This window comes from Sorghum bicolor, chromosome 5 (assembly GCF_000003195.3).
Source record: "Sorghum bicolor cultivar BTx623 chromosome 5, Sorghum_bicolor_NCBIv3, whole genome shotgun sequence".
NCBI lineage: Eukaryota > Viridiplantae > Streptophyta > Magnoliopsida > Poales > Poaceae > Sorghum > Sorghum bicolor.
Genome location: NC_012874.2, coordinates 4428394 through 4450624, shown reverse-complemented (window position 1 = coordinate 4450624; position 22231 = coordinate 4428394). Strand labels below are relative to the sequence as shown.

The 22231-nt window shown below is 52.8% G+C and overlaps 1 protein-coding gene and 1 long non-coding RNA gene across 2 annotated transcripts; one reads left to right on the top strand and one right to left on the bottom strand.

The window, feature by feature from the left end:
- On the bottom strand, positions 2716-5269 carry LOC110435767. The gene is made up of 2 exons (XR_002453624.1): positions 4862-5269; positions 2716-3051 (listed from the first exon to the last, which is right to left on the bottom strand). It is a non-coding gene; the product is annotated as an uncharacterized LOC110435767 (long non-coding RNA).
- Positions 5558-6406, top strand: LOC8070668 (cortical cell-delineating protein). Its single transcript, XM_002450283.2, has one exon. It carries the CDS (start codon positions 5654-5656, stop codon positions 6047-6049), a length of 396 nt encoding a protein of 131 aa, XP_002450328.1. The 5' UTR covers positions 5558-5653; the 3' UTR covers positions 6050-6406.

Genomic DNA, 22231 nt, shown 5'->3' with positions numbered 1-22231 from the left:
AGCGTCACTAATGATCCTCTGGACGCGCCACTAATTAGCATTTCTGGCATAGTGGTTGAAGAGGTATCAGGTAAATAGAGATAAGCTCTAGAAAGAGCTGATAGACCATAAGTATGGGATTGAAAATCCTAACATCTTCTCAACTAGAGCTGTGGGGCTTCTAGTTTTTTAAAGGATTTATGTATGCAACTCAAGTTGCCGAGATGGGTTACAAGTGGAAAGTAGGGAATGGCTGGAATATTAGGTTCTAGGAGGACAATTGGCTAGGTTCGTCTAGCTTAGCTATCCAATTTTGACCGCTATATAGGATAGTTAATGAGAAAGGGAAAACTCTAGTTAACCTTTGGTATGGGTTAATCTGAAATGTACTTTTAGAAAGAGCGTTTTCTCTTGATCTCTATTAATCTTTGGCTCGATATCATCATTAGTAGCTACAATGCAGTTTTCTAATGAGGCTGATGAGATGGTTTGGTAATATATAAGATAATCAATTTTAGAGGGTTTGTTCCAGTAGTCGGCTATTTGGTGCCAAAATCCCTCCTAGAGTCCTTTTTTTTTCCTTTGGTTGGTTATTAAGAGCTTTGACTAGGGATAACCTAGCTAAGAGAAGAAAAGTAGAAGATGAGAATTGTCTTTTTTGTCTGGAAAAGGAAACAATACAACATGTTTTCTTTGATTGTGTAGTGGCAAGGTGGTGTTGGGATCTTATGTAAACATTCTTGGTTGTAAAGTAGGAGATAATATCATGGAAATAGGGAAGTTCTGTCTAAGTAATAAAAAACACTGCCTTGTCAATACAATCATCTATGCTGTGATCTGGTGTATCTGGAAACTTAGAAATTATCTTTGTTTTAAGAAAATTAGTTGGAGAAGCATGTAAATGCTCCTACTAAATTGGCGAATTCTCTGCCCCCCGACAAGAGAGATCAAAGCAAAGGTGAGCAATACTATGTAGCTTCCTTATGGGTGACTAAACATCACAAGTTTCATAGAGGAGTGACCTAGGGTGATCAGGAACATGAAGACCTGATGGGCAATCTAAAACTTCCTTGGTGGAGCTCGCTGAACATATCTCTCAACCTTGCCTGAAGATCGGCTGCTGTTACACCAGCTGTTTTGTTTTAGTTATTTTTTTTGTTGGATTTGTAGTTTGTTCTTGTTTTCAGTGATCTAGTCCTGGTGGATGATCACTACGGTTTAAACTCAGTGCTGTAATGACTCTAGGTTTTTTTATTCTAATCGAAAGGCCGGGGCTTATATGGCCTTGAACTCTAAAAAAAAAAGCCGCTTTGTTGCAGGTTCTGTTCAACGAGCATATACTAATACTAACATTTTTTTTCTTTTTTTGCATTGTACACTAGGACGGAACATGGATCTCTTGCGGATGGTCAAAGCAATTCTTCGCATTTTACGGTTGCTTGTTTGCTTTGAAGGCATGTATCGAGATGGGATCATCTTTACGCATCATTTGTGGAAGATAGTTATATTTGGGCCGATCGAGAGCTACAAGAATTTGTTCAGATGGGCTAGACGTGTGCGTGGCGTCCGGAGCTACAGCCCAAGAGACCATTCAACATATATATAGCTGGGGCTAATTTTTTCCATAAAGAAAAAAAGGGCCAAGAACGCAGCCGCCATTGGTGACCTCCATTGGTTTACCTTCGCCAGTTCGCCTTGTGTGAAGATGCTGACGCTCCACTCTCGTTGGCGTACGATCCGTCAGTCATCTCGTTGCTGAGTCCACCTCTACTTATACGTGCGATATACCATAATCTGTAGCTGCTTGCAATGCCTGAGCACATACTGCTGCCTCTGCTGTCCACGCATCTGGGATTGATCCAGGGCGACCAGCTCCTGCAAGTACCCCGTCGCCCTCATGGTCACGGATAATGAAGCCCCCAGCTCCCTTGCAACGTCTCCTAGATAAATGATCCATCTGAATTGATCTCGAGCTGTCCAGGCAGTGGAGCTTTATTGTCAAAATGCCAAGCTAAAACATCCTCATGATTTAGATTGGTTGGTGTTGCTAATGTATATTGCACGTCCTCCTCCCAGAATACCTTCTCGAGGTCCGTGACGCGGAGTTCGACAGCTAGGACCGGGACGAAACGAAGGCATGATGGATGGTCTAGGTCGACATGAGAAGAACTAGTTCATACATCAGCTTTGGTCAGTTCATAAACCCTCGTTTCCCGGTAAAGCTTCAGTACTGAACAGTCAGCTAACGCGCGCCTCGCCTGGTAGAAAATAAATTCGAATAAGAAATTGGGCTAGTTCGTAGCAGTTTTTCGAATTTAGATCGCAGAATTAAATCAGATCAATATCTTCATATGGCATCTTGAACCTGAACTCGTATGCGCTTATTATGATATTTGAAAATTTAGTTGGTTATATACAAGTTAATTATATGGGCGAATTGCATTTCTGTCCTCAGTTTGACATCTAACTGCTCATTTGTCCCTCTTTTTCGGACTTTGTACGTTTGCCCACATTTTTTTGAGTCTGTACCCCATTCTGTTAACTGAGACTAACGGTGTGTGTATGAGTGTAAGACATATTTTCCCTTGGTATGAATGACACTACAATCCAGTAGTCTTTTATATATATGGACATGATTAATGGGAAGATACATTTTGAAACGACAAAATGACATAATCTATTTTGTAATGATTTGGAGCACATTTTGCAAGCATGCATCCTGTAGGAAGCAATAGATTAGAGGTCAGAGTCATATTTAAGCATCATATATATACATAGAATGGTTCACATGCCCTGATCACATCTAGAATGGTTTACATGCGCAAATCACATTAGACCAAAATAACGACACTATATGCCAATATGACAAGTCCAGATCATATCTCAAGACCAAAATAATGACACTATACATGTATATATGCCAATATAACATGTCCAGATCACATTTCAAGACCAAAATAATTGCACTAATTGCCAAGATGACATGTCCAGGTGGCATTTGGTACCAACACCATTGGTGGATGAACCTTCTCCAAAACTTGATCAACATGAATCTTCTCACTCTCGTATGTACTACACATAAATAAATGATGCTTATTTAACATGATGGAATGTATGCCATGATGCATGATGGAAGACGTACAAGTACATTACATAAAGTAAACAAGCTAAGACAGTTGAGTACAACTTTCCTTAGCAGTATAACTAAAGTCACACTTCACAAAGTATTCTAATTATTAACCACAAGTTAGTACTAATCATAGACCTACAAGATTAACATGCATCTTAACTCATGATCATACTAAGAAACTAATAATTAAAGCATCTTTAATAATTATATATACAAGATGATTAGGTGGATATTATGAGAACAACACTCATTATCTTATACTAGTCAAGTAAGACATGATGTTTAACTAACCATTACACAAGTTCAACAATGGGAGTAAGCAAAGGTCATTACATGACTTAACCACATGCATTTACTAATTGGTTAACTAAATAAACTAGTTTTATTTATTATTTAACAAGTCAATTATGAGCAAAACAATTATTTAATTAAAATGGCAAGGAACAACAAAGGGTTTTGGGCTGGGGCCACTGCATACTCCATAAACTCTCTGTTGGGGATGTCTTCGTACTGCAAGTGTTCTAGAATGAAGGGCTCTAGATCAACACGCTGAAACACCATCGGAGCAACAGAGTTGAGCTGGTGGATTGCTAGGAGGGGAGGAGGAGGAGGAGGGCTTTCTTCGCTCACCACAGTTGCCATGCACCGGTGCGAATAGTAGGAAGACGAAGAGTTCGAGAGTTGCCTATGATCGAGTCCAACTCATCATATAAGGTAGAGTCTGACTCGGGCTGACAAACAGTATTGGGCCTCAAGCCCCAAGGCACAGTCCCCAAGGCACAATTAACTCAGGTGCAATAACCAACTCAGGTCCCAAAAGCACGAGCCATCTCCCCAAACTATTTAAAGACTAGTGAGCCAAGCGTGGATGGTTGAGTAGTGGAAAAGAGGCCAGGCAGTGCAGGTCCTTGAGTAGCAGTCTTTTCCTCATTGGCCTTTGAAGGATACTACTATCTCGCATGGGATTTGAATTAATGATAGAAGGTGGCAATTTGACCTTGCTTTTGGCAAGCGCGGCACCAGATAGGCACCGTACAGTTGACATGCCAATGAGAGGAGGAGAGGAAGCGATTGCAGAGTTTTGCCTAGGGGTTGAACTCACTGAACGAAGCGGAGTGGGCGGCAACCCTCTGGAAGATAAGGCGATCATGCACCGATTGCCTTGTTGTCGAGATGGAGGAGCGATGATGCAGGCCCAAGGGAATGGTGTTGGCACTAGAAGCAGGGACGACAGGATGACAGTGAGAGCCCATGGGAACGATATTAATTAGCACCAAAGAGAATTGTTGACTTAACGACATCAACAAAAGATCTACGCCCTGATTTAGAGGAGGAAGAAGATAAAAAACTAGCTTCTTTGAGTAAGAAACGATTGTACTCAAAGCACCAATTGGGACCTCCATTAGCCTAGAGGAAGAAGACCTTGAACGAGTCAAGGAACAAAGGTTGGCGATAAAGAAGCCAACCAATTTGGTAGAGACAACAAATTTGAAAGTACGATCTCCAAGTTGGGACACACAGAACTGCTTAGCGATGCTACCAATGGCGACCGGCAGCAAGGACCTAATAGATTATTCGAAAAGATGTAACTTGCAACGACCAAAAGCGACCACAAGGTGAAAGGAGGCGTGATCCAGCACATAATGAATGACATGAACCCCAAGTTTATACCAAATTTCATCTTGAAGCTTTAAACTAGGATCAAAAGAAAGGCTAGGGAACTCCATTCGAGGGGCAGAGTCAAGAACACACCTTGTAAGCGACAGGAAGACCACAATAACAAGGATCACATGTCTGGTGAACAGAGCAACCAGAGCTAGTCACATCCCCCTTAGGGGAGCAATCGACTCCATGATGCGCCCCAAGCGAGGAGCCCCGCCATGGAGCGAAACGGGAGCAGGGAACAAGCTAAGGAGCCCACCAACAGCGGAGTTGAAGACCGGCGATGGCCAGGGAGGCCGTCAGCGGGGGGAGGAGGAGCGCAGTCCTCGATCTAGTTCACTCTATACTTTCATTTGCTTCTTTTGTTTAGTGGCAACTTGCTTTCTTTGATTCATCTCTCATTGGCTTCCACCCTTTGATATCCTTATTTTATCTCTCCCACTATGTTTTCTTTTGTCAACATTCCCTTTTTTTCTAGCCATTAGGCACTTTGGCCCTTTTTCATTGTAAAAAAGAAAAGTGGACACAAGCTAAGGCAACAATTCCTTGTTGTTCCAGTCGTCTCCAGCTAGCTAAAAGCTGTACATATATATAATTAATGAATTAATCGTGCATGCAATTTGCAGAAAAAATGCAAGGAGCCAGGTAGACACGTATGTAGGGTTCGCATCACACATCACATGCATCCAAAACACGTACACTTGCTCCCTTATCAAACTACACACATGTTCACACGCACGCCCACACACTTGCTCGCTCAATTGGTCTATAAATACCACCGAAGAGAGCCATCCCAAACACACACCTAGCTCGATCAAAAGAAACACTTAATCCCTTTGATTGAAGAGCTATAGCTACTAGCTAGCTCTCTGATCGGTAGCAATGGCATCCAAGCTTATTTCCCTGTTCCTGGCCCTGACCATCCTCTCCACTGTCCTGGCCCTGGTGCATGGCTGCACGCCGTACTGTCCTACTCCGCCGGTGGTGCCGCCACCATCGCCGCCTTCTGGCGGTGGCGGCGGGTCGTGCCCGATGAACGCGCTGAAGCTGGAGGTGTGTGCCAACGTGCTGAACCTACTGAAGCTCAGCATCCCCCCGAAGAACGACCAGTGCTGTCCGCTGCTGGAAGGCCTGGTGGACCTAGACGCCGCCGTCTGCCTCTGCACCGCCATCAAGGCCAACATCCTGGGCATCAACCTCAACGTGCCCGTCGACCTGACCCTCCTCCTCAACCACTGCGGCAAGATCTGCCCCGCGGACTTCACCTGCCCCGCTTAATTTTATTAAAATGCATGAGCATTATGATTTGCTCTAATTTGATCGCTCATACTATATATGTGTGTATGTCGTCGTTCGTTGTTGCTCTGCATAATCTGCATGCATGCATGGGTTAGGTTATTACACATAATCTGCTTGTGCATGCATGTGTAGTATATGCATGTCCTTTTCTTTTTAAACCTTTTAATTTTCTGATGAGAGTACGTGTGATCGGTCGTCTATCGATCATATATATATATTGTACCCTCGCAAATTGTACGTTGTTCTCTCTTGTAATACTACTACATACATGCATAAAAACATGTGTACGTTTGTATACTACGTGAAATAAAAGTTTAAACAAGCTGTGTTAAATTATATTGATGTTGGGTATCGATCGAGACCTGAGCTGTGAATAATGGTCGGAATTAATGACACATTGCGACGATGAGGGTGACTCGTGTACACATCAAACATGCAGCTTCATGTGCATGCATGTACATGCATGGAGGCCGCCAAGAGTTCACACGCAATGTTAAGAGGTTTATATGCACAGGACTGGCTAGCCAGCGCGATACGAATATTTTACTTATGGATGGATATGTGGTTACTATGTCAGTATCAACTTTTAACAAGGAAGTCCAGATCATCATGTTGGTCTACTACTTTAAGGTGTCATCAGGCTAGTTAAGACAAAACAACGTCCCCATAGAGTTTATAATTAATGACAGATTACAGATCGTCTACAGACAGAATGTCTGGGGTATTATATTAACTTGGAATAGGCCAATATAATACCAGCCTAGCCCTGATGGTATATGAGGGTTGTTTCACCTAGCGTGTCTGATTGAATGAATCCAATATTTGAGTAGTGTCCAAACAATCACAATTTACCGCAAAAAGTTCAATAAAAAAAAATCACAATTTACCGCAAATTGTTTTATGACACTTTGTTATCATGTATATAGCGTCTGAATTTGTAACTGAGCCTCGTAAAAAAACTAGTATATTGTCGATTTTGACACAATTCTGGTGAGTATATATATATTTTGGGTGGTATAACCAATGCAACTAAAAATTAGCGTAGGGGATATTTATTTTTTTCTAAAGGGATGACCTAGTAGGCTCCAATTTTATTATATTTCAATTGTAAGTTTGATCTTGATTCAACTTCCAATTAATTTTGTGTTGTGCTATGTTATGAATACATATTGAATCAAAGATTAATTGTTTGCATCGTAGGACGAAAGAATATTTTTTTGATGAATATAATATTATTTTCTTTGGAACAATAACAATTTAAGGCATACAGTAGTGTGTGTGAGATAGTTTCCAGATGAGTTTCAAAATGAGAAATGGTAATGATATGTATAAGATGTCCGGATGGACGGACACTGCTGTCCACTTGTTTTATCCGCTCCCGATCTACTCGCTGCCTCCTTCTCCCCTCATGCTAATGTCCACTCGTTTTATCCACTACTTTCCATCTTCCTCTTTGCTTTCATCTCGCTGCCCCGTTGCTCTTGCCACCCACGCCCGCACTCTACTGCACCACTGGTGAGCCGTCCCTCCCTCCCCCTCCCTTCCTTCCTGCCTCTATGCCACCGGAGTGGGGGAGACGATGGTGGCTTGCAGCGAGTGGCATGCCTCCCTTCCTCCGTACTCTCTCTACCTCGCTCTGCGACCTCCATGCATCCGGAGGCGTGGATGAAAGCACGGCTCCAACGAGGTAGGTGGGGATGATTTAGATATGAGGCCTCCCTTTTCCCTCCCTCCTCCTGTGGATCTGAATCTGAGCCCTCCTCCTCTTCTCCTGTGGATCTAGATCTGAGCCCTCTTCTCCTCCTCCTCTATGTTCTCCAACTCCTGCTCCTCCTCCTCGTCGTCATCCTCCTCCTCCTACTTCTCCTATGGGTAATTTGGATATATGGGATGTAGTGGTGGTTAAGGTTTTGGCGAGCTCTTGGGGTTCAGCGCTCGCACGTGTTGTAATGGTGTTCTCTGATTGTTGCAGTATATTTTCAGGTGATGTTGCAGTAGGGTAGGGTTTTGGCGAGCTCTCAGGTTCAGGTCTCATCATTATTGCAATGGTTTTCTCTAGACGTTGTAGTAGGTTTCAGTCGTTTGTTGCAATACTGTGTTTTAAGATGTTGTTTCAGTTGCTTCAATCTGCATATGTTCTTGTCGAGGGTATCGGTAAGGGGTACCCTCAGCGATGCGCATTATGAGATTGCCCGTACGAAGGTCGAGACCCTTAATTCGACGCTCTAATCTTACGTATGCGCCGCCATCGACGGTCGCAGCCTCGAAGACGGAAAAAGCGTCGAGCGAATCGGTCAGGACTCGAGCGACGACCGCCGTCGAAAACGGAAGCGGGCTCGAGCGAACCGAGAGGCGTCGGGCGCAAGGACACTGTCCGCCGCCCGACGCGCGCACGCGGGCCGGAGCATTAAATGCACCTGACGCTTCCCCACCTAACACACAGGTCACGGAAGGCGTGATAGGGAGCAAGCTTCTGTCCCATCGTTCTTTTTGCAGCCTTCCCACCGAACGACCCAGGGCGTGTCAGGACGTAGGAAACAAGGATGGAACGTCTAATCGGGACCCCCTCGAGGCACCCAAGGTCAGCGCTCCAGATACCAGCATATTACACGGCGTCCGACCCTCGACCGAACAGGGTCCCTTCCTAGGGACAAGTTGGGCGTCGACTGACTACACCACAGCTACCCCGTCGGGTCCGCCACCATACCGTACAAGCATGCGACCTCAGAACCAGCACAAGGCGGCTGGCAGGGCAGAACACAGGAGCACGCGTAATCATCACCGAGCCATCAAGATGGGACGGCTCGAGGCCATGCCGTACGGAAGCCTCGAGTAGGTCAGCGCTCCATGCGGCTATCGATCCCTACTCTAACATCTACGCATGTACCCTGTGTCTCTCCTTGGAGCTATAAAAGGAGAGACTCAGGAATAGAAAAAGATAACAACACAAGAACACACACACGTAGTAGAGCTACACACTTCATACCACGCTTGTATTCGCCCCTGTACAAGCACTTAGGTGCAAGATAATACAAACTCTCTCCCCCCGCTGGACGTAGGGCCTTCTCTTGCCCGAACCAGGATAAATCTCTGTGTCTTCTTGCATCACCATCCGGAAAGGGGAGCACGCATACAAATTTACTCGTTGGTGTGACCCCCCGGGGGAAAAACACCGACAGTTGGCGCGCCAGGTAGGGGTCCTGCGTGTTTTTCACCGATTTCCCACCACTTTCCGGATGGCTACTCTTGCCTCGCCGCTTCCGCGCTCCACGGTGATTTGGTTTGGGAGTCTCGAGTTCATGTCTACGGGCACCGGCTACGACATGATCTTGCTCTCAGTCAAAGGACCAGGAGGAGTCCGCGTTACGCCAGCACGGTTGAAGGCTCCGAGACGCCCTCACCACCACGCCTCCCCGCCTAAGAAGAGGCGCGGGCAGCACCACCGCGGCCCCTCTGCTTCAGCACGACCAACGACTCGTGCAAGGCAGGATGTGGGCCACAAGTCGGCAACACCGTGTGAACGAGCAACAAGCACGACGACTCAGCACCGCACGACGACGGGGGGAGACGCGTCTCGCGCGCCCTCCCCCACCGCAGCTAGGCTACTTCCACACGGGTTGTTCTCTCCAAGGGCGGCACTGCCGTTCGGGTTGGACAACGCCGCGGCGTCGCTCGCCAAGGCGATATGCCCAAACACCCAGACGTACGTAGAAAGACCAATGGTCCTCCCACGTAGCTCTGAAGCGCGGCGGCCGGCGTCCGAGCTGTCGGACCTTTCCCGAGTACGAGGCCTCCGCCGTCTAGGCCCCGGACGATACTCGATCACCTCCCTCAGGCAACGATTGCTGGAGGAAGGATGTGGGTGTTTCCACGCCGCCGAACCGGACTCCGACTCCGAGACAGACAGCTATGACCCTACGAGGGAATGCTATCACATCGACGGGGCGGCAGAAACCGCCGACGAGACACGGGATGCTGCTGCGGGTGGTCGAGCCCCCGCGGCGCAAGAAGACCCCAGGACGCCTGGGAACGACGGACGGCTCGACCCTCTTCCTCAGGAAGATAGAACTGCGCAGCTCGCGCAGCTGCGGGAGCTCAAGATGAAGCTCGATGAAGATCGCGAGCGCCTCGTCCTGCTCGAGCAAATCCTCGAACAAGACCTGCCCTACCCGCCGGGCGGAAGTGTCCGCAGACGCGCTCGAGAGGTACATCGACAGATCGTCGGTGACGCAGAGGCGGAGCAACCTGTCAGCCGTTTCCCTCGAGCAGGCCAGAATGTAGTGGCAGCGACGATGCTGCTACGTAACATGCCAGAACCATCAAATTCCCAGGCCCGACGCATTCGAGATGAAGTTCAGACATTGCTCCAGGTGGCAGCAGTTCAACAAGCCGAAAGTTCGGCATCTCGACGACGAGGAGCTGCCACAGAGAAGCGCGACGAACAGCCTCTAATCGAAGAGGAGGTGTCTGTCCAGCAACAACCTCCCCCTCGAGGTAGAAAGACCGCTCTCATCCTCCCTGCCGACAATCAACGTCGACCCGACGCGCGACACGACATCAAAGAAAATAGACGCCGCCGGCACGGAGACGCGGAAGAACGTGGTTATAGCGCGCATCGCGGTGGGAGGTACGACAGCGACGAGGACCGGGTGGCCCCCGAGCCACCGGGCCCGCGGGTGTTCAGCAGGGCGATTCGCAGCACGCCCCTGCCTAGTCCATTTCGACCCCCAACCAGCATCGCGAAGTACAATGGAGAAACCAAGCCAGAGCTATGGCTGGCCGATTTCAGGCTGGCTTGTCAGCTAGGTGGCGCTCGAGGGGATGATCGAGCCATCATCAGACAGCTACCCCTTTTCCTCTCCGACACCGCCCGTCGATGGCTCGAGGAACTCCCTGCCAATCAGATTCACAACTGGGTTGATCTGGTCAGAGTCTTCGAGGGTAATTTCAAAGGAACCTACATACGGCCAGGGAACTCGTGGGACCTCAGCAAATGCAAGCAGAAGTCAGGAGAGACTCTTCGGGAGTACGCTCGACGCTTCTCGAAGCAGCGCACTGAGTTGCCACACATCCCCGACCACGACGTCATCTTGGCGTTTTTCTCGGGCACCACCAGTCGAGACTTGGTGCGGGAATTAGGCCGCAATCGACCTCAGACCGTCGACGAGCTGATGGACGTAGTAGCTAACTACGCGGCAGGGGAGGAGGCAGTCGGCGCCTTCTTCAGCTCAGAAGGAAGAAAAGGCAAGCAGCCCGTCAATGAAGATGGGACTTCCAGTCGAGGCCTCAAGAAAAATAAAAAGAAGCAGAAAGTGCGGCAGTTCCACCAGGAAGACTCAGGTGACGACCTCGTCGCCGCCATGGATCGAAAGAAGCCGCGAGGCCCTCCGGAGGGAGGCATCTTCGACAGGATGTTGGAGGAGCCGTGCCCTTACCATAAGGGAGGCGCCAACCACAAACTCAAGGACTGTCGTAACGCGTGATGACTCCAAGAAGGAGAAGGCTGGCGGCAAGGAGGACAACAAAGATGACGACGGCTTCCCCGCCGTCCACGACTGCTACATGATCTATGGCGGGCCTTCGACTCAGTTGACCGCGAGGCAGCGCAAAAGGGAGCGTCGCGAAGTCTTTACAGCAAGAATGGCGGTGCCCCAGTACCTTAGCTGGTCGAGCACTCCCATCACTTTCGACCGAGAAGACCACCCTGACAAGGTAGTCGCCCCAGGCGTCTACCCGCTCGTCGTCGACCCCATCATCGTCAACACCCGACTCTCGAAAGTGCTGATGGATGGTGGCAGCAGCCTCAACATCATCTACCTCGAGACCCTCGATCTCCTCGGCATCGATAGAGGACGCCTCCAGCCGAGCGCCGGCGGTTTCCATGGCGTCGTACCAGGGAAAAAGGCACTGCCAGTAGGTCGAATCGACCTACCGGTCTGCTTCGGCACGACGGCCAACTTCAGGAAGGAGACCCTCACCTTTGAGGTGGTTGGTTTCCGAGGCACGTACCACGCCATCATCGGGCGCCCGGGCTACGCCAAGTTCATGGCTATACCCAACTACACATACTTGAAGCTGAAGATGCCTGGTCCCAAAGGCGTCATCACTGTCAGTTCCTCCTTCGAGCACGCATACGAGTGCGACGTCGAGTGCGTCGAGTACGGGGAGGCGGTCGAGAGCTCCACCGAGCTCGTCGCAAAGCTCGAGGCCATGGCCGCTGAGGCTCCAGAGCCTAAACGTCATGCGGGCAGCTTCGAGGCGGCGGAAGGAACTAAGAAGATCCCGCTCGACCCCAACAACTCCGACGGCAAGGTGCTGACGATCAGCACCGACCTCGACCCCAAATAGGAAGCCGTGCTCGTCGACTTTCTCCGTGCAAATGCTGATATGTTTGCATGGAGTCCCTCGGATATGCCGGGCATACCGAGGGAAGTCGCCGAGCACTCCTTGGAGATTCGAGCCGGTTCCAAGCCAGTGAAGCAGCGGTTGCGCCGATTCGACGAGGAAAAGCGCAAGATCATTGGCGAGGAAGTCCACAAGCTTTTGACGGCCGGATTCATCAAGGAGGTTCATCATCCTGACTGGTTAGCGAACCCTGTATTAGTTAAGAAAAAGAATGGGAAAATGAGGATGTGTGTCGATTATACTAGTTTGAATAAAGCATGTCCAAAAGTTCCCTTTCCATTGCCACGCATTGATCAGATTGTCGATTCTACTGCGGGATGTGAAACCCTTTCTTTCCTTGATGCTTATTCTGGTTACCACCAAATAAAAATGAAAGAGTCCGACCAGCTCGCGACCTCATTCATCACACCTTTTGGGATGTATTGCTACGTGACCATGCCATTTGGGCTTCGAAACGCGGGAGCCACGTATCAACGTTGCATGCTCCACGTATTTGGCGAACATATAGGCTCAACGGTCGAGGCCTACGTCGACGACATTGTCGTCAAGTCAAAGCGACGAGGAGACCTGATCCAGGACCTCGAGGTTGCCTTCAGCTGCTTACGCACCAGCCGGATCAAGCTCAATCCCGAGAAGTGCGTTTTCGGCGTGCCTCGAGGCATGCTCCTAGGGTATATTGTTTCGCAGCGCGGTATCGAGGCCAACCCCGAGAAAGTCTCGGCCATCACGAAAATGGGGCCAATCCGAGACATCAAGGGTGTGCAGAGAGTCACGGGGTGCCTGGCGGCTCTGAGCCGTTTCATCTCGAGACTAGGAGAAAAGGCATTACCATTATATCGACTCCTAAAGAAGGTCGAGCACTTTTCTTGGACCCCCGAGGCCGAGGAAGCACTCGAAAAACTGAAAAAGACGCTGACCTCGGCACCGGTCCTGGTTCCACCTCAACCTGCGGAGCCGCTGCTCCTCTACGTCGCGTCGACGACCCAGGTCGTCAGCGCGGCGGTGGTGGTCGAAAGACAAGAGGAGGGTCACGCGCTGCCAGTCCAAAGGCCAGTCTATTTCGTCAGCGAGGTGCTTTCGGAGACCAAGGCGCGTTACCCCCAAATCCAGAAGCTGATCTACGCCGTAATCCTTGCCCGCCGCAAATTGCAGCATTACTTCCTTGGTCATCCTATCACGGTGGTCTCTTCTTTCCCCTTGGGCGAGATAATCCAGAGCAAGGAGGCCACGGGAAGGATAGCTAAGTGGTCGGTCGAGCTCATGAGCGAGACTCTCGCTTACGCGCCTCGAAAGGCCATCAAATCGCAAGCCCTGGTAGACTTCGTCGCGGAATGGACAGACTCCCAGCTTCCCCCGACTCAGGTCCAGGCGGAGCTGTGGACAATGTATTTCGACGGGTCACTCATGAAAACTGGGGCCGGGGCCGGCCTGCTGTTCATCTCACCCTTGGGCGTCCACATGAGGTATGTAATCAGGATTCATTTTGCCGCATCTAACAATGTCGCAGAATATGAGGCCCTCGTCAACGGTCTTAAGATCGCTATCGAGTTAGGAGTCCGATGCCTCGACGTCCGAGGTGACTCCCAACTCGTCATCGACCAGGTAATGAAAACCTCGAGTTGCCATGACCCAAAGATGGAAGCATACTGCAAGGAGGTGCGTCGACTCGAAGACAGGTTCCACGGCCTCGAGCTTGTCCATGTCGCTCGACGCTACAACGAGGCAGCCGACGAACTCGCCAAGATTGCATCTACCAGAGGCACAGTGCCGCCTGATGCATTCTCAAAGGATCTTCACGAGCCATCCGTCGACCTAGGCACGGGGGCTGGCGTCGACACCACCATCGCCCAACCAACCAATGCTGTCGATGCGCTCTTGATGGAGGAAGAGGTGATGGAAATAGAACGACGACCGGGTCGACCATTCGATTGGCGCACACCGTTCCTCGACTGCCTTATCCGCGGTGAGTTGCCAGAAGACAAGACAGAAGCTCGTCGTATCGCTCGACGGGCCAAATCATATGTGATCTATGGCGAAGACAACGAGCTATATCGACGGAGCCCGACGGGGGTCTTACAACGTTGCATCACCGTAGAGGAAGGTCGAAAACTCCTCGACGACCTGCACTCGGGGGCTTGTGGCCACCACGCCGCCCCACGGACCCTTGTAGGAAACGCTTTTCGGCAAGGCTTTTACTGGCCAACGGCCGTGGCGGATGCCATCGAGCTCGTACGCTCGTGTCATGGGTGCCAATTCTACGCCAAACAGACGCACCTGCCCGCCCACGCTCTTCAGATGATCCCCATCACCTGGCCGTTTGCGGTATGGGGGCTCGACTTAGTAGGACCTCTACAAAAGGCGAAAGGAGGGTATACCCATTTGCTGGTGGCTATCGACAAGTTCTCCAAATGGATCGAGGCTCGACCCATCACCAACATCCGCTCCGAGCAGGCCGTCCTTTTCTTCTCCGACATCATCCATCGGTTTGGGATCCCCAATGTCATCATCACCGACAACGGCACCCAGTTCACTGGCAGAAAGTTCTTGGATTTCTGCGATCAGCATCACATCCGTGTGAACTGGTCCGCAGTAGCCCACCCTCGAACTAACGGCCAGGTCGAGCGTGCCAACGGCATGATTTTGCAAGGACTCAAGCCAAGGATCTACAATCGATTGAAGAAATTCGGCAAGAAATGGGTCGAGGAGCTTTCCTCAGTCCTATGGAGCCTTAGGACAACGCCAAGCAGGGCCACAAAATACACCCCGTTCTTCATGGTCTACGGCTCTGAAGCTATCCTCCCCACAGACCTCGAGTATGGGTCACCACGACTCAAGGCTTACAACGAGCAATCGAACAAAGAGACTCAGGAAAACGCGGTCGACCAACTCGAGGAGGCTCGAGACATGGCCCTCCTCAACTCTGCTAGATATCAGCAGAGACTCCGACGCTACCACGACAAGCACGTGCGCAAGAGGGACCTCAACGTAGGCGACCTTGTCCTACGACGCCGGCAAAGCAACCAAGGACGCCACAAGCTGACCCCACCTTGGGAAGGCCCGTATGTGGTGGCCGAGGTCCTTAAGCCAGGAACGTACAAATTGGCGGACGAAAAGGGGGCAGTCTTCACCAACGCATGGAACATCGAACAGCTACGTCGATTCTACCCCTAGAAGTCCTAGATTTACGATCCTACTTTTTGAACAAAGACTTTGTAAATGAACGCATGAATAAATAAAGTCTTTCCCTCGAGCGGCTTCTTTCTGTACCAAAAATAGTTACGAGTTATAGTCTCGACGTCAAAAGGGGATGCCGACCATGACCCATCATAGTCCGCACCCCCTCGGGGGCTACCAGAGGGACGACCCCTCCCCAAGCGTCGAAAAAGCCAAGAAATTTTCTTTTCTTGCTTGGTAAACCTTACACGGTTCGAGTAGCTAAGGCACCTCGAGCCCCTCAAAGGCCGAGGGATAATGAGCCGGAAAACTCCCACGCCCCTGGGCTACGGAAATCGAGTTTGTTTCTGACGAAAGGTCGAGCAAGGGATACAAACGTAGGAATGAAGAGAAACAAAGGAACCTCGAGCGGAAAGACAAATAAGCAGTTAACAATTACGAAATGATACTATATCATGTAACAGCAAAATTAATAAAGTATCGTACAAGGGGCCTCAGGCGCCCTGAGCAGGCTCGCAGGCCTCAGTCAACGGCACGATCCTCACCGCCCTCGCCTCCGCCCGAGCTAGCCTCAGGAGGGAGCACCTCAGGCTCAAAGAGCTTGGCCAACCTTTCCCCAGGAGCCTCCGCGTCGTCGATCAAGGCATGGAGCCTCTCCTCGTTCTCCGCGTCGGTCTTGGAGATGTCGGTGACGAAGCCATGGGACACCACCTCCATGTCGTAGGAGAAGCCCGAGCAGACAACCGCCATCGCCCGCTTCACCCTGATGTGGAGGGCATCCCGCACCCGATCTCGCAGCGTTGCGCCTATGTAGCACAACTGGTCGATCAGGGCGTCGCCTCGAGTGTCCTCCCTCGACTCATCCATAGGCTCGACCTCCCAAGAGGTCGAGAGATCGCTTATCGCCGTCCGCACTCGACGGTTCAAAGCAACCTCAGCCTCGAGCTGAGCCTTGGCGTTGCGAGCCTCGGCTTGGGCGGCCAGGAGTTCGTCCTTGAGCCCTATAAATACCAATACAAAGAAGCTTTAGGAAAAACTCAAGCACACCTCGAAAAGGAAATTCGACAAAGGAAACATACCTTTGATGCTCTCCTCTAGGGCCGTGTTCTCGCCGACCAATCTGGTGTTGGCACGCTCGATCTCTCTGTTGGAGCGCGCCAGCTCAGTATTGGCGACGCGGAGATCTTCGATCACCCTGCCAGCCTGAGCGACGGCTCCACTCTTCTCCAGCAATTCTCCCTTCAGACGCCCGACGTCGTCAGAGAGACTGCGGGATCGAGCTCGCTCCATCTCGAGGTCTTCGAGGGCCTTCTTTGCGTCCTCGGCGGCACCCCTGGCGACCTCATTGTCCACGAACGCCACTTTCATCTTTTGGAAGGTATCGCGGAGGGAGTCCAGGTCGGTTTGGAGAAGGCCCTTCTCCTTGTCCAGGTCCGCGATGACGCTCTTGTGGGACAGGGCCTCCTCCCGGGCTCTGGACGCGGCCTCCTCGACCGTAAGAGCCCGCTCCCGTAGCCGCATCGCCTCCTCCTCCGCCTTCTTCGAGACCTCTCGGGCCTCGGCCAAAGCAGCCTCCCTCACCTTCTTCTCCTCCTCGAGTGCTATAAGATCTTTGTAAGCTTTAAGCAGCTTTTCCTGCGACTCGAGGAGTTGATCCTTGAGGAGGGGAAGCTGCTCCCATCCGCCCCTCGTGGCATGTATGAAGCTGGACTTGATGCGAGAGGTCTCTATCATATCCTGCGAATCAGGGGTCAGGGGGATTAGAACACAGAAACCCGAAAGCACCACAAAGATTGGAGCTCGAGAAACACTTACAAAATAAGCTGGCCCAAGCCCGTTGTTGATGACGTCCGATAGGAGCCCCACCACGTGTTTCATCCAAAGGCGGAGCTCCTCGACATGCTCCCACTTCTCGACTTCCTTCTTGTCATCGAGGAAGATATTGGGCTCGGACGGGTCGCTGGAAGCTCGGATACGAATCCGATCGGGACACCAGTTCTCCATCTCCCGATCAGCCCGCACCTTGACGCCGCGGAGAAAGTTCTCGACGGTCTCGAGGGAACCCCCGTGGCGCAAGAACAGGTCAGCGAGGCAAGGGAACCGCCCGTCGTCGTCCACCGTCTTCCACGTACCGTCCTTGCTCCCAGACGACCCGATCTCATCCTCCTCAGAGGGAAAGCGGTCCTCCCATGCTCGACGCTCCCGGAGGAACCCTGGGGCGATCCCGTCCATGCCGTAGATTGTCCTCTTGATCTCGGATTCGGGGTCGGTGGGGGTGCGCATCATGCAGGCGAGCGCCACCACTCCGTCCGCTCGCCCCGACTCTGCCCGGATCGCGGCAGGCGCCCCCGGGAGGAGCCACGCTGGGGTGGGAGGTCCGTACACCGGCAAATTTCCCTCTTGATCGCCGGGCTCTTGCGACGCCAGTGGCGCCGGTTCGGCCAAAACTTGAGGCGGGGTCTCGAGTGGCTCGTCCTCTTGGCCCCCCAGCTGCTGTTGCTGCCCCAGCTGCTGCTGCTGCTGCTCCTGCTGGTGCTGCAGCTGCTCCTCCGGCTGGGGTCGCTGCTGCTGCTGCTCCAGTGATGGCTGCGTCGCCTCGCGCTCCCGCTCCTCCTCCTCCACCATCTTCCTTTGCGCCTCGAGAGCTCGAAGGCCTGCAGGCCAGGGAGTCCGTCCCGCGACGTTGGGGGTCGATGCTTCTTCCTCCATAGGCCGAGCGCCCCCAGACGCTTCGTTGCCATCAGACGTATCGCTGATGGTGATGGGTTCCCCCTCGACCCCCAATCGAGAGGGCTCGGGGGCTCCCTCTGACGCTCGCGTCTGGGGGGCCGCATCATGAGTCGGCGACGGCGGAGTAGGCGCGGGACGAGATAAAGCCCTCTCGACGCCGGCTGGAGGTTGGGTGCTGGATGAGCCTACAAAACAAAGGGTAAGGGTCAGACGTTATGATAACCACGTAAGAATATCGCGACACTCAGGAATTAACTACGAACCTAGTTCCGTGGAGGCGGCACCCGTTCTGAGCCTCTTGGCCATTGATGGTTGGGCCTGCTCGAGGGTCCGTTTCAGCCTGAGAAAAAGTCGACATGTGAGGAAAGGTGAAAGAATGGGGGGACAAAGACCGCAACATCAAAAGGGCTTACCCCACGGGGAGAACGGCTCGCCTTCCGCCACCCCGACCAGCGGGCCTCGAGCCACCCCGCGTCGGGGCTCTAGGCCCCTCGAGGGCAGGAACTGGCTTAGGTACGTCGGTCCCCGCCTGGCGGGCGCCGGGACTCGCGCTCCTACGGCCGGCGTCTCCTTTCTCAGAGGCCGCGGCGCGACCGCGAGTTAACGGCCCCGACGCCTGGGACCTAGCCGGACCGCTCTCCCTGGGCGCCGGGGGAGGGCGCGGTGCGTCTTGGCCCGCCTTGAGCGCGGAAGGAGCGTCGGCCCGGGGACGACGAGATCCGCTCGGACCCTCTTCTGGCGCCTCCGTCCGGGGGGCGTCGACGTCACCTCGAGGCGGGCCCTCGAGAATCCGATCGAGGCGCGACGCCGTCCCCTCGGAGTCGTCGCTACCCTCGTCGTCGTCATCATCATCATTGGGGGATTCTTCCTCAGGCTCCCCCCTCTGCCTGGATTTGGCTCGACGCGCCTCTAATGCTTGGCGGTCGAGGTTCTTCTTCTTCTCCCCCTTCTTTGCGGAGTCCTTGGCACACTTCAGCTTTTCGGCGGATTGGCGCCGTTTGTCGCGATCGACCTCATCCTCCTTTACCGGAGGCCTCGAGGACCGAACATCAATCCGACCCTGCCAAAACTAAGGCAGACTTAGAAAAAAGAGAGGGGAGAAAGGAAACCCAGAATCGGGGATGCGCGTAAGAAGAAAGCGTACCAGATCGATCGAGCCTGCGTCAGGTCTCATGGGGAAGCCGTTCACATGCTCCGGCTGAAAATCACCGGCAATTGCGGCCCTGACTCGGGCCGCGACTTCGTCGTCCGTCGGAGGCTCGTTGGACATCCGACATGCCTCGAGGTCCCGAGATGAGACGCCAGGGCCCATCTCGTCCATCCTCAACGGCCGTGACATCAGAGGGAGAACTCTCCGATGATGGACGGCCGAGAGGACGAGGGCGGCGGTCAAACCTTCCTGGCGAAGCTTCTTCAGGGCGTCGAGGAGAGGGTCGAGCCGAGACTGATGAGCTTGGACGACGCCGTACGTCCAGTCCGCTGGACGCTCCAAGATCAGACGGCCCGAGTAAGAAGGCAGGAGGTTGTCGTCGTTCCGCAGGTAGAACCATTGGGAGTCCCAGCCGGCGTGGTTGGTCGACAACCCTACCGGGATGTACTCCCGCGGCCGGTCCGTCTTCCCCGTCTTCTGCACCAGATTGAGGCAACCCGCCCGCACGGGCTTCCTTACGCCCGTGGTTCCGGTGGAGGCGTGAAACAGCTCGCCCCTGTAGAGGTGGAGCCACAGCTCCCAGTGCGGCATCATCCCCAGGAAGCCCTCACACACGGCGGCGAAGACCGCCGCTACGGTGATGGCGTTCGGAGAGAAGTGCTGGAGCTCCACCCCATAATGGAAGCAGAGGGCCCGCATGAAGCGGCTTGGAGGCGCGCCCAGACCGTGGCGGTGAAACTTGGCGAACGACACCACGTAGCCCTCGGGCGGCTGAGGCGCCCTGTGGCTCGCCGGCGGCGCGATCCACTCTGGCGACGACAGCGAGGTGCGGCGGCGCAGCAGTCCCTCCTTCTCAAGCTCCAACAGCCGGCGCTCCGTCATCGACGACGGGCGCCAGTCGTCGGCGGCGACGAGTCTTACAGGCATCTCGGCTAAAGGGACGGTGGGTTCGCTACAGCTCGAGGGGGCCTGTGCGCGTGAGATGGCGAGAAAGCAAAGGCAGCGAAGGAACAAGAGCGAGAAGGCGGAAGGGAGAGGAACGGCGGAGACGCGACGACGTATTTATAGGCAGCTGTCCGCCAACGGACAGATCCGAGAAGTAAGGTAACTCCCCCCATAAATGCGCCGCCTCACAGTCCTCTCTCTCTCCTCACAGGCCGGACTCTCCGAATTCCTCGCCGATACGGTGTCGTAACGTCATCCGCCTAGAAAGGCGCGCCCAACGGGCAGAAAGGCGAACCGCCACGATCGTTTCCTTCCCTCGTAAGCCAAGGGACGTAACCACAAAAGTCTCGAGAGGTCGATGGCTGGCCCGCCAAAAGGATTCGACAGCCGATCTCGAGCGCCAGAGTCAGGGATCCCCAGCGAGCGGTCGAAGATCGAGGCCCGCCTCGAGGACTCGCTGGCGATGTTCAAGGTAGGGTCGAGACAGTCGAGAGGAATCCCCTCGACGGGAGGCATCAAGCCGCCGGTCTCTATCGAATGAGACTGGTATCCCCGACCACGTCGACCCTGCTTTATGAGGACGCCTCCGGGCTACAGCTGACCCCCTCGAAAGGGGCACAGGTTCTCACTTGGACTACCCGCTAGGAACTCAATTTGGGATGGAAGACGCTCGCTCTATCGAGAGTACGTCGAAACCCCCGGGCAAAAACGAGCCAATCGGAATCTTCCACCACTGGTGTCGAAAGCGTTTCTGCGAATTAGACAACATAGCCCTCGAAGGAGTTAAAAACTCCTCCGAGGGCTCGGGGGCTACTGTCGAGGGTATCGGTAAGGGGTACCCTCAGCGATGCGCATTATGAGATTGCCCGTACGAAGGTCGAGACCCTTAATTCGACGCTCTAATCTTACGTATGCGCCGCCATCGACGGTCGCAGCCTCGAAGACGGAAAAAGCGTCGAGCGAATCGGTCAGGACTCGAGCGACGACCGCCGTCGAAAACGGAAGCGGGCTCGAGCGAACCGAGAGGCGTCGGGCGCAAGGACACTGTCCGCCGCCCGACGCGCGCACGCGGGCCGGAGCATTAAATGCACCTGACGCTTCCCCACCTAACACACAGGTCACGGAAGGCGTGATAGGGAGCAAGCTTCTGTCCCATCGTTCTTTTTGCAGCCTTCCCACCGAACGACCCAGGGCGTGTCAGGACGCAGGAAACAAGGATGGAACGTCTAATCGGGACCCCCTCGAGGCACCCAAGGTCAGCGCTCCAGATACCAGCATATTACACGGCGTCCGACCCTCGACCGAACAGGGTCCCTTCCTAGGGACAAGTTGGGCGTCGACTGACTACACCACAGCTACCCCGTCGGATCTGCCACCATACCGTACAAGCATGCGACCTCAGAACCAGCACAAGGCGGCTGGCAGGGCAGAACACAGGAGCACGCGTAATCATCACTGAGCCATCAAGATGGGACGGCTCGAGGCCATGCCGTACGGAAGCCTCGAGTAGGTCAGCGCTCCATGCGGCTATCGATCCCTACTCTAACATCTACGCATGTACCCTGTGTCTCTCCTTGGAGCTATAAAAGGAGAGACTCAGGAATAGAAAAAGATAACAACACAAGAACACACACACGTAGTAGAGCTACACACTTCATACCACGCTTGTATTCGCCCCTGTACAAGCACTTAGGTGCAAGATAATACAAACTCTCTCCCCCCGCTGGACGTAGGGCCTTCTCTTGCCCGAACCAGGA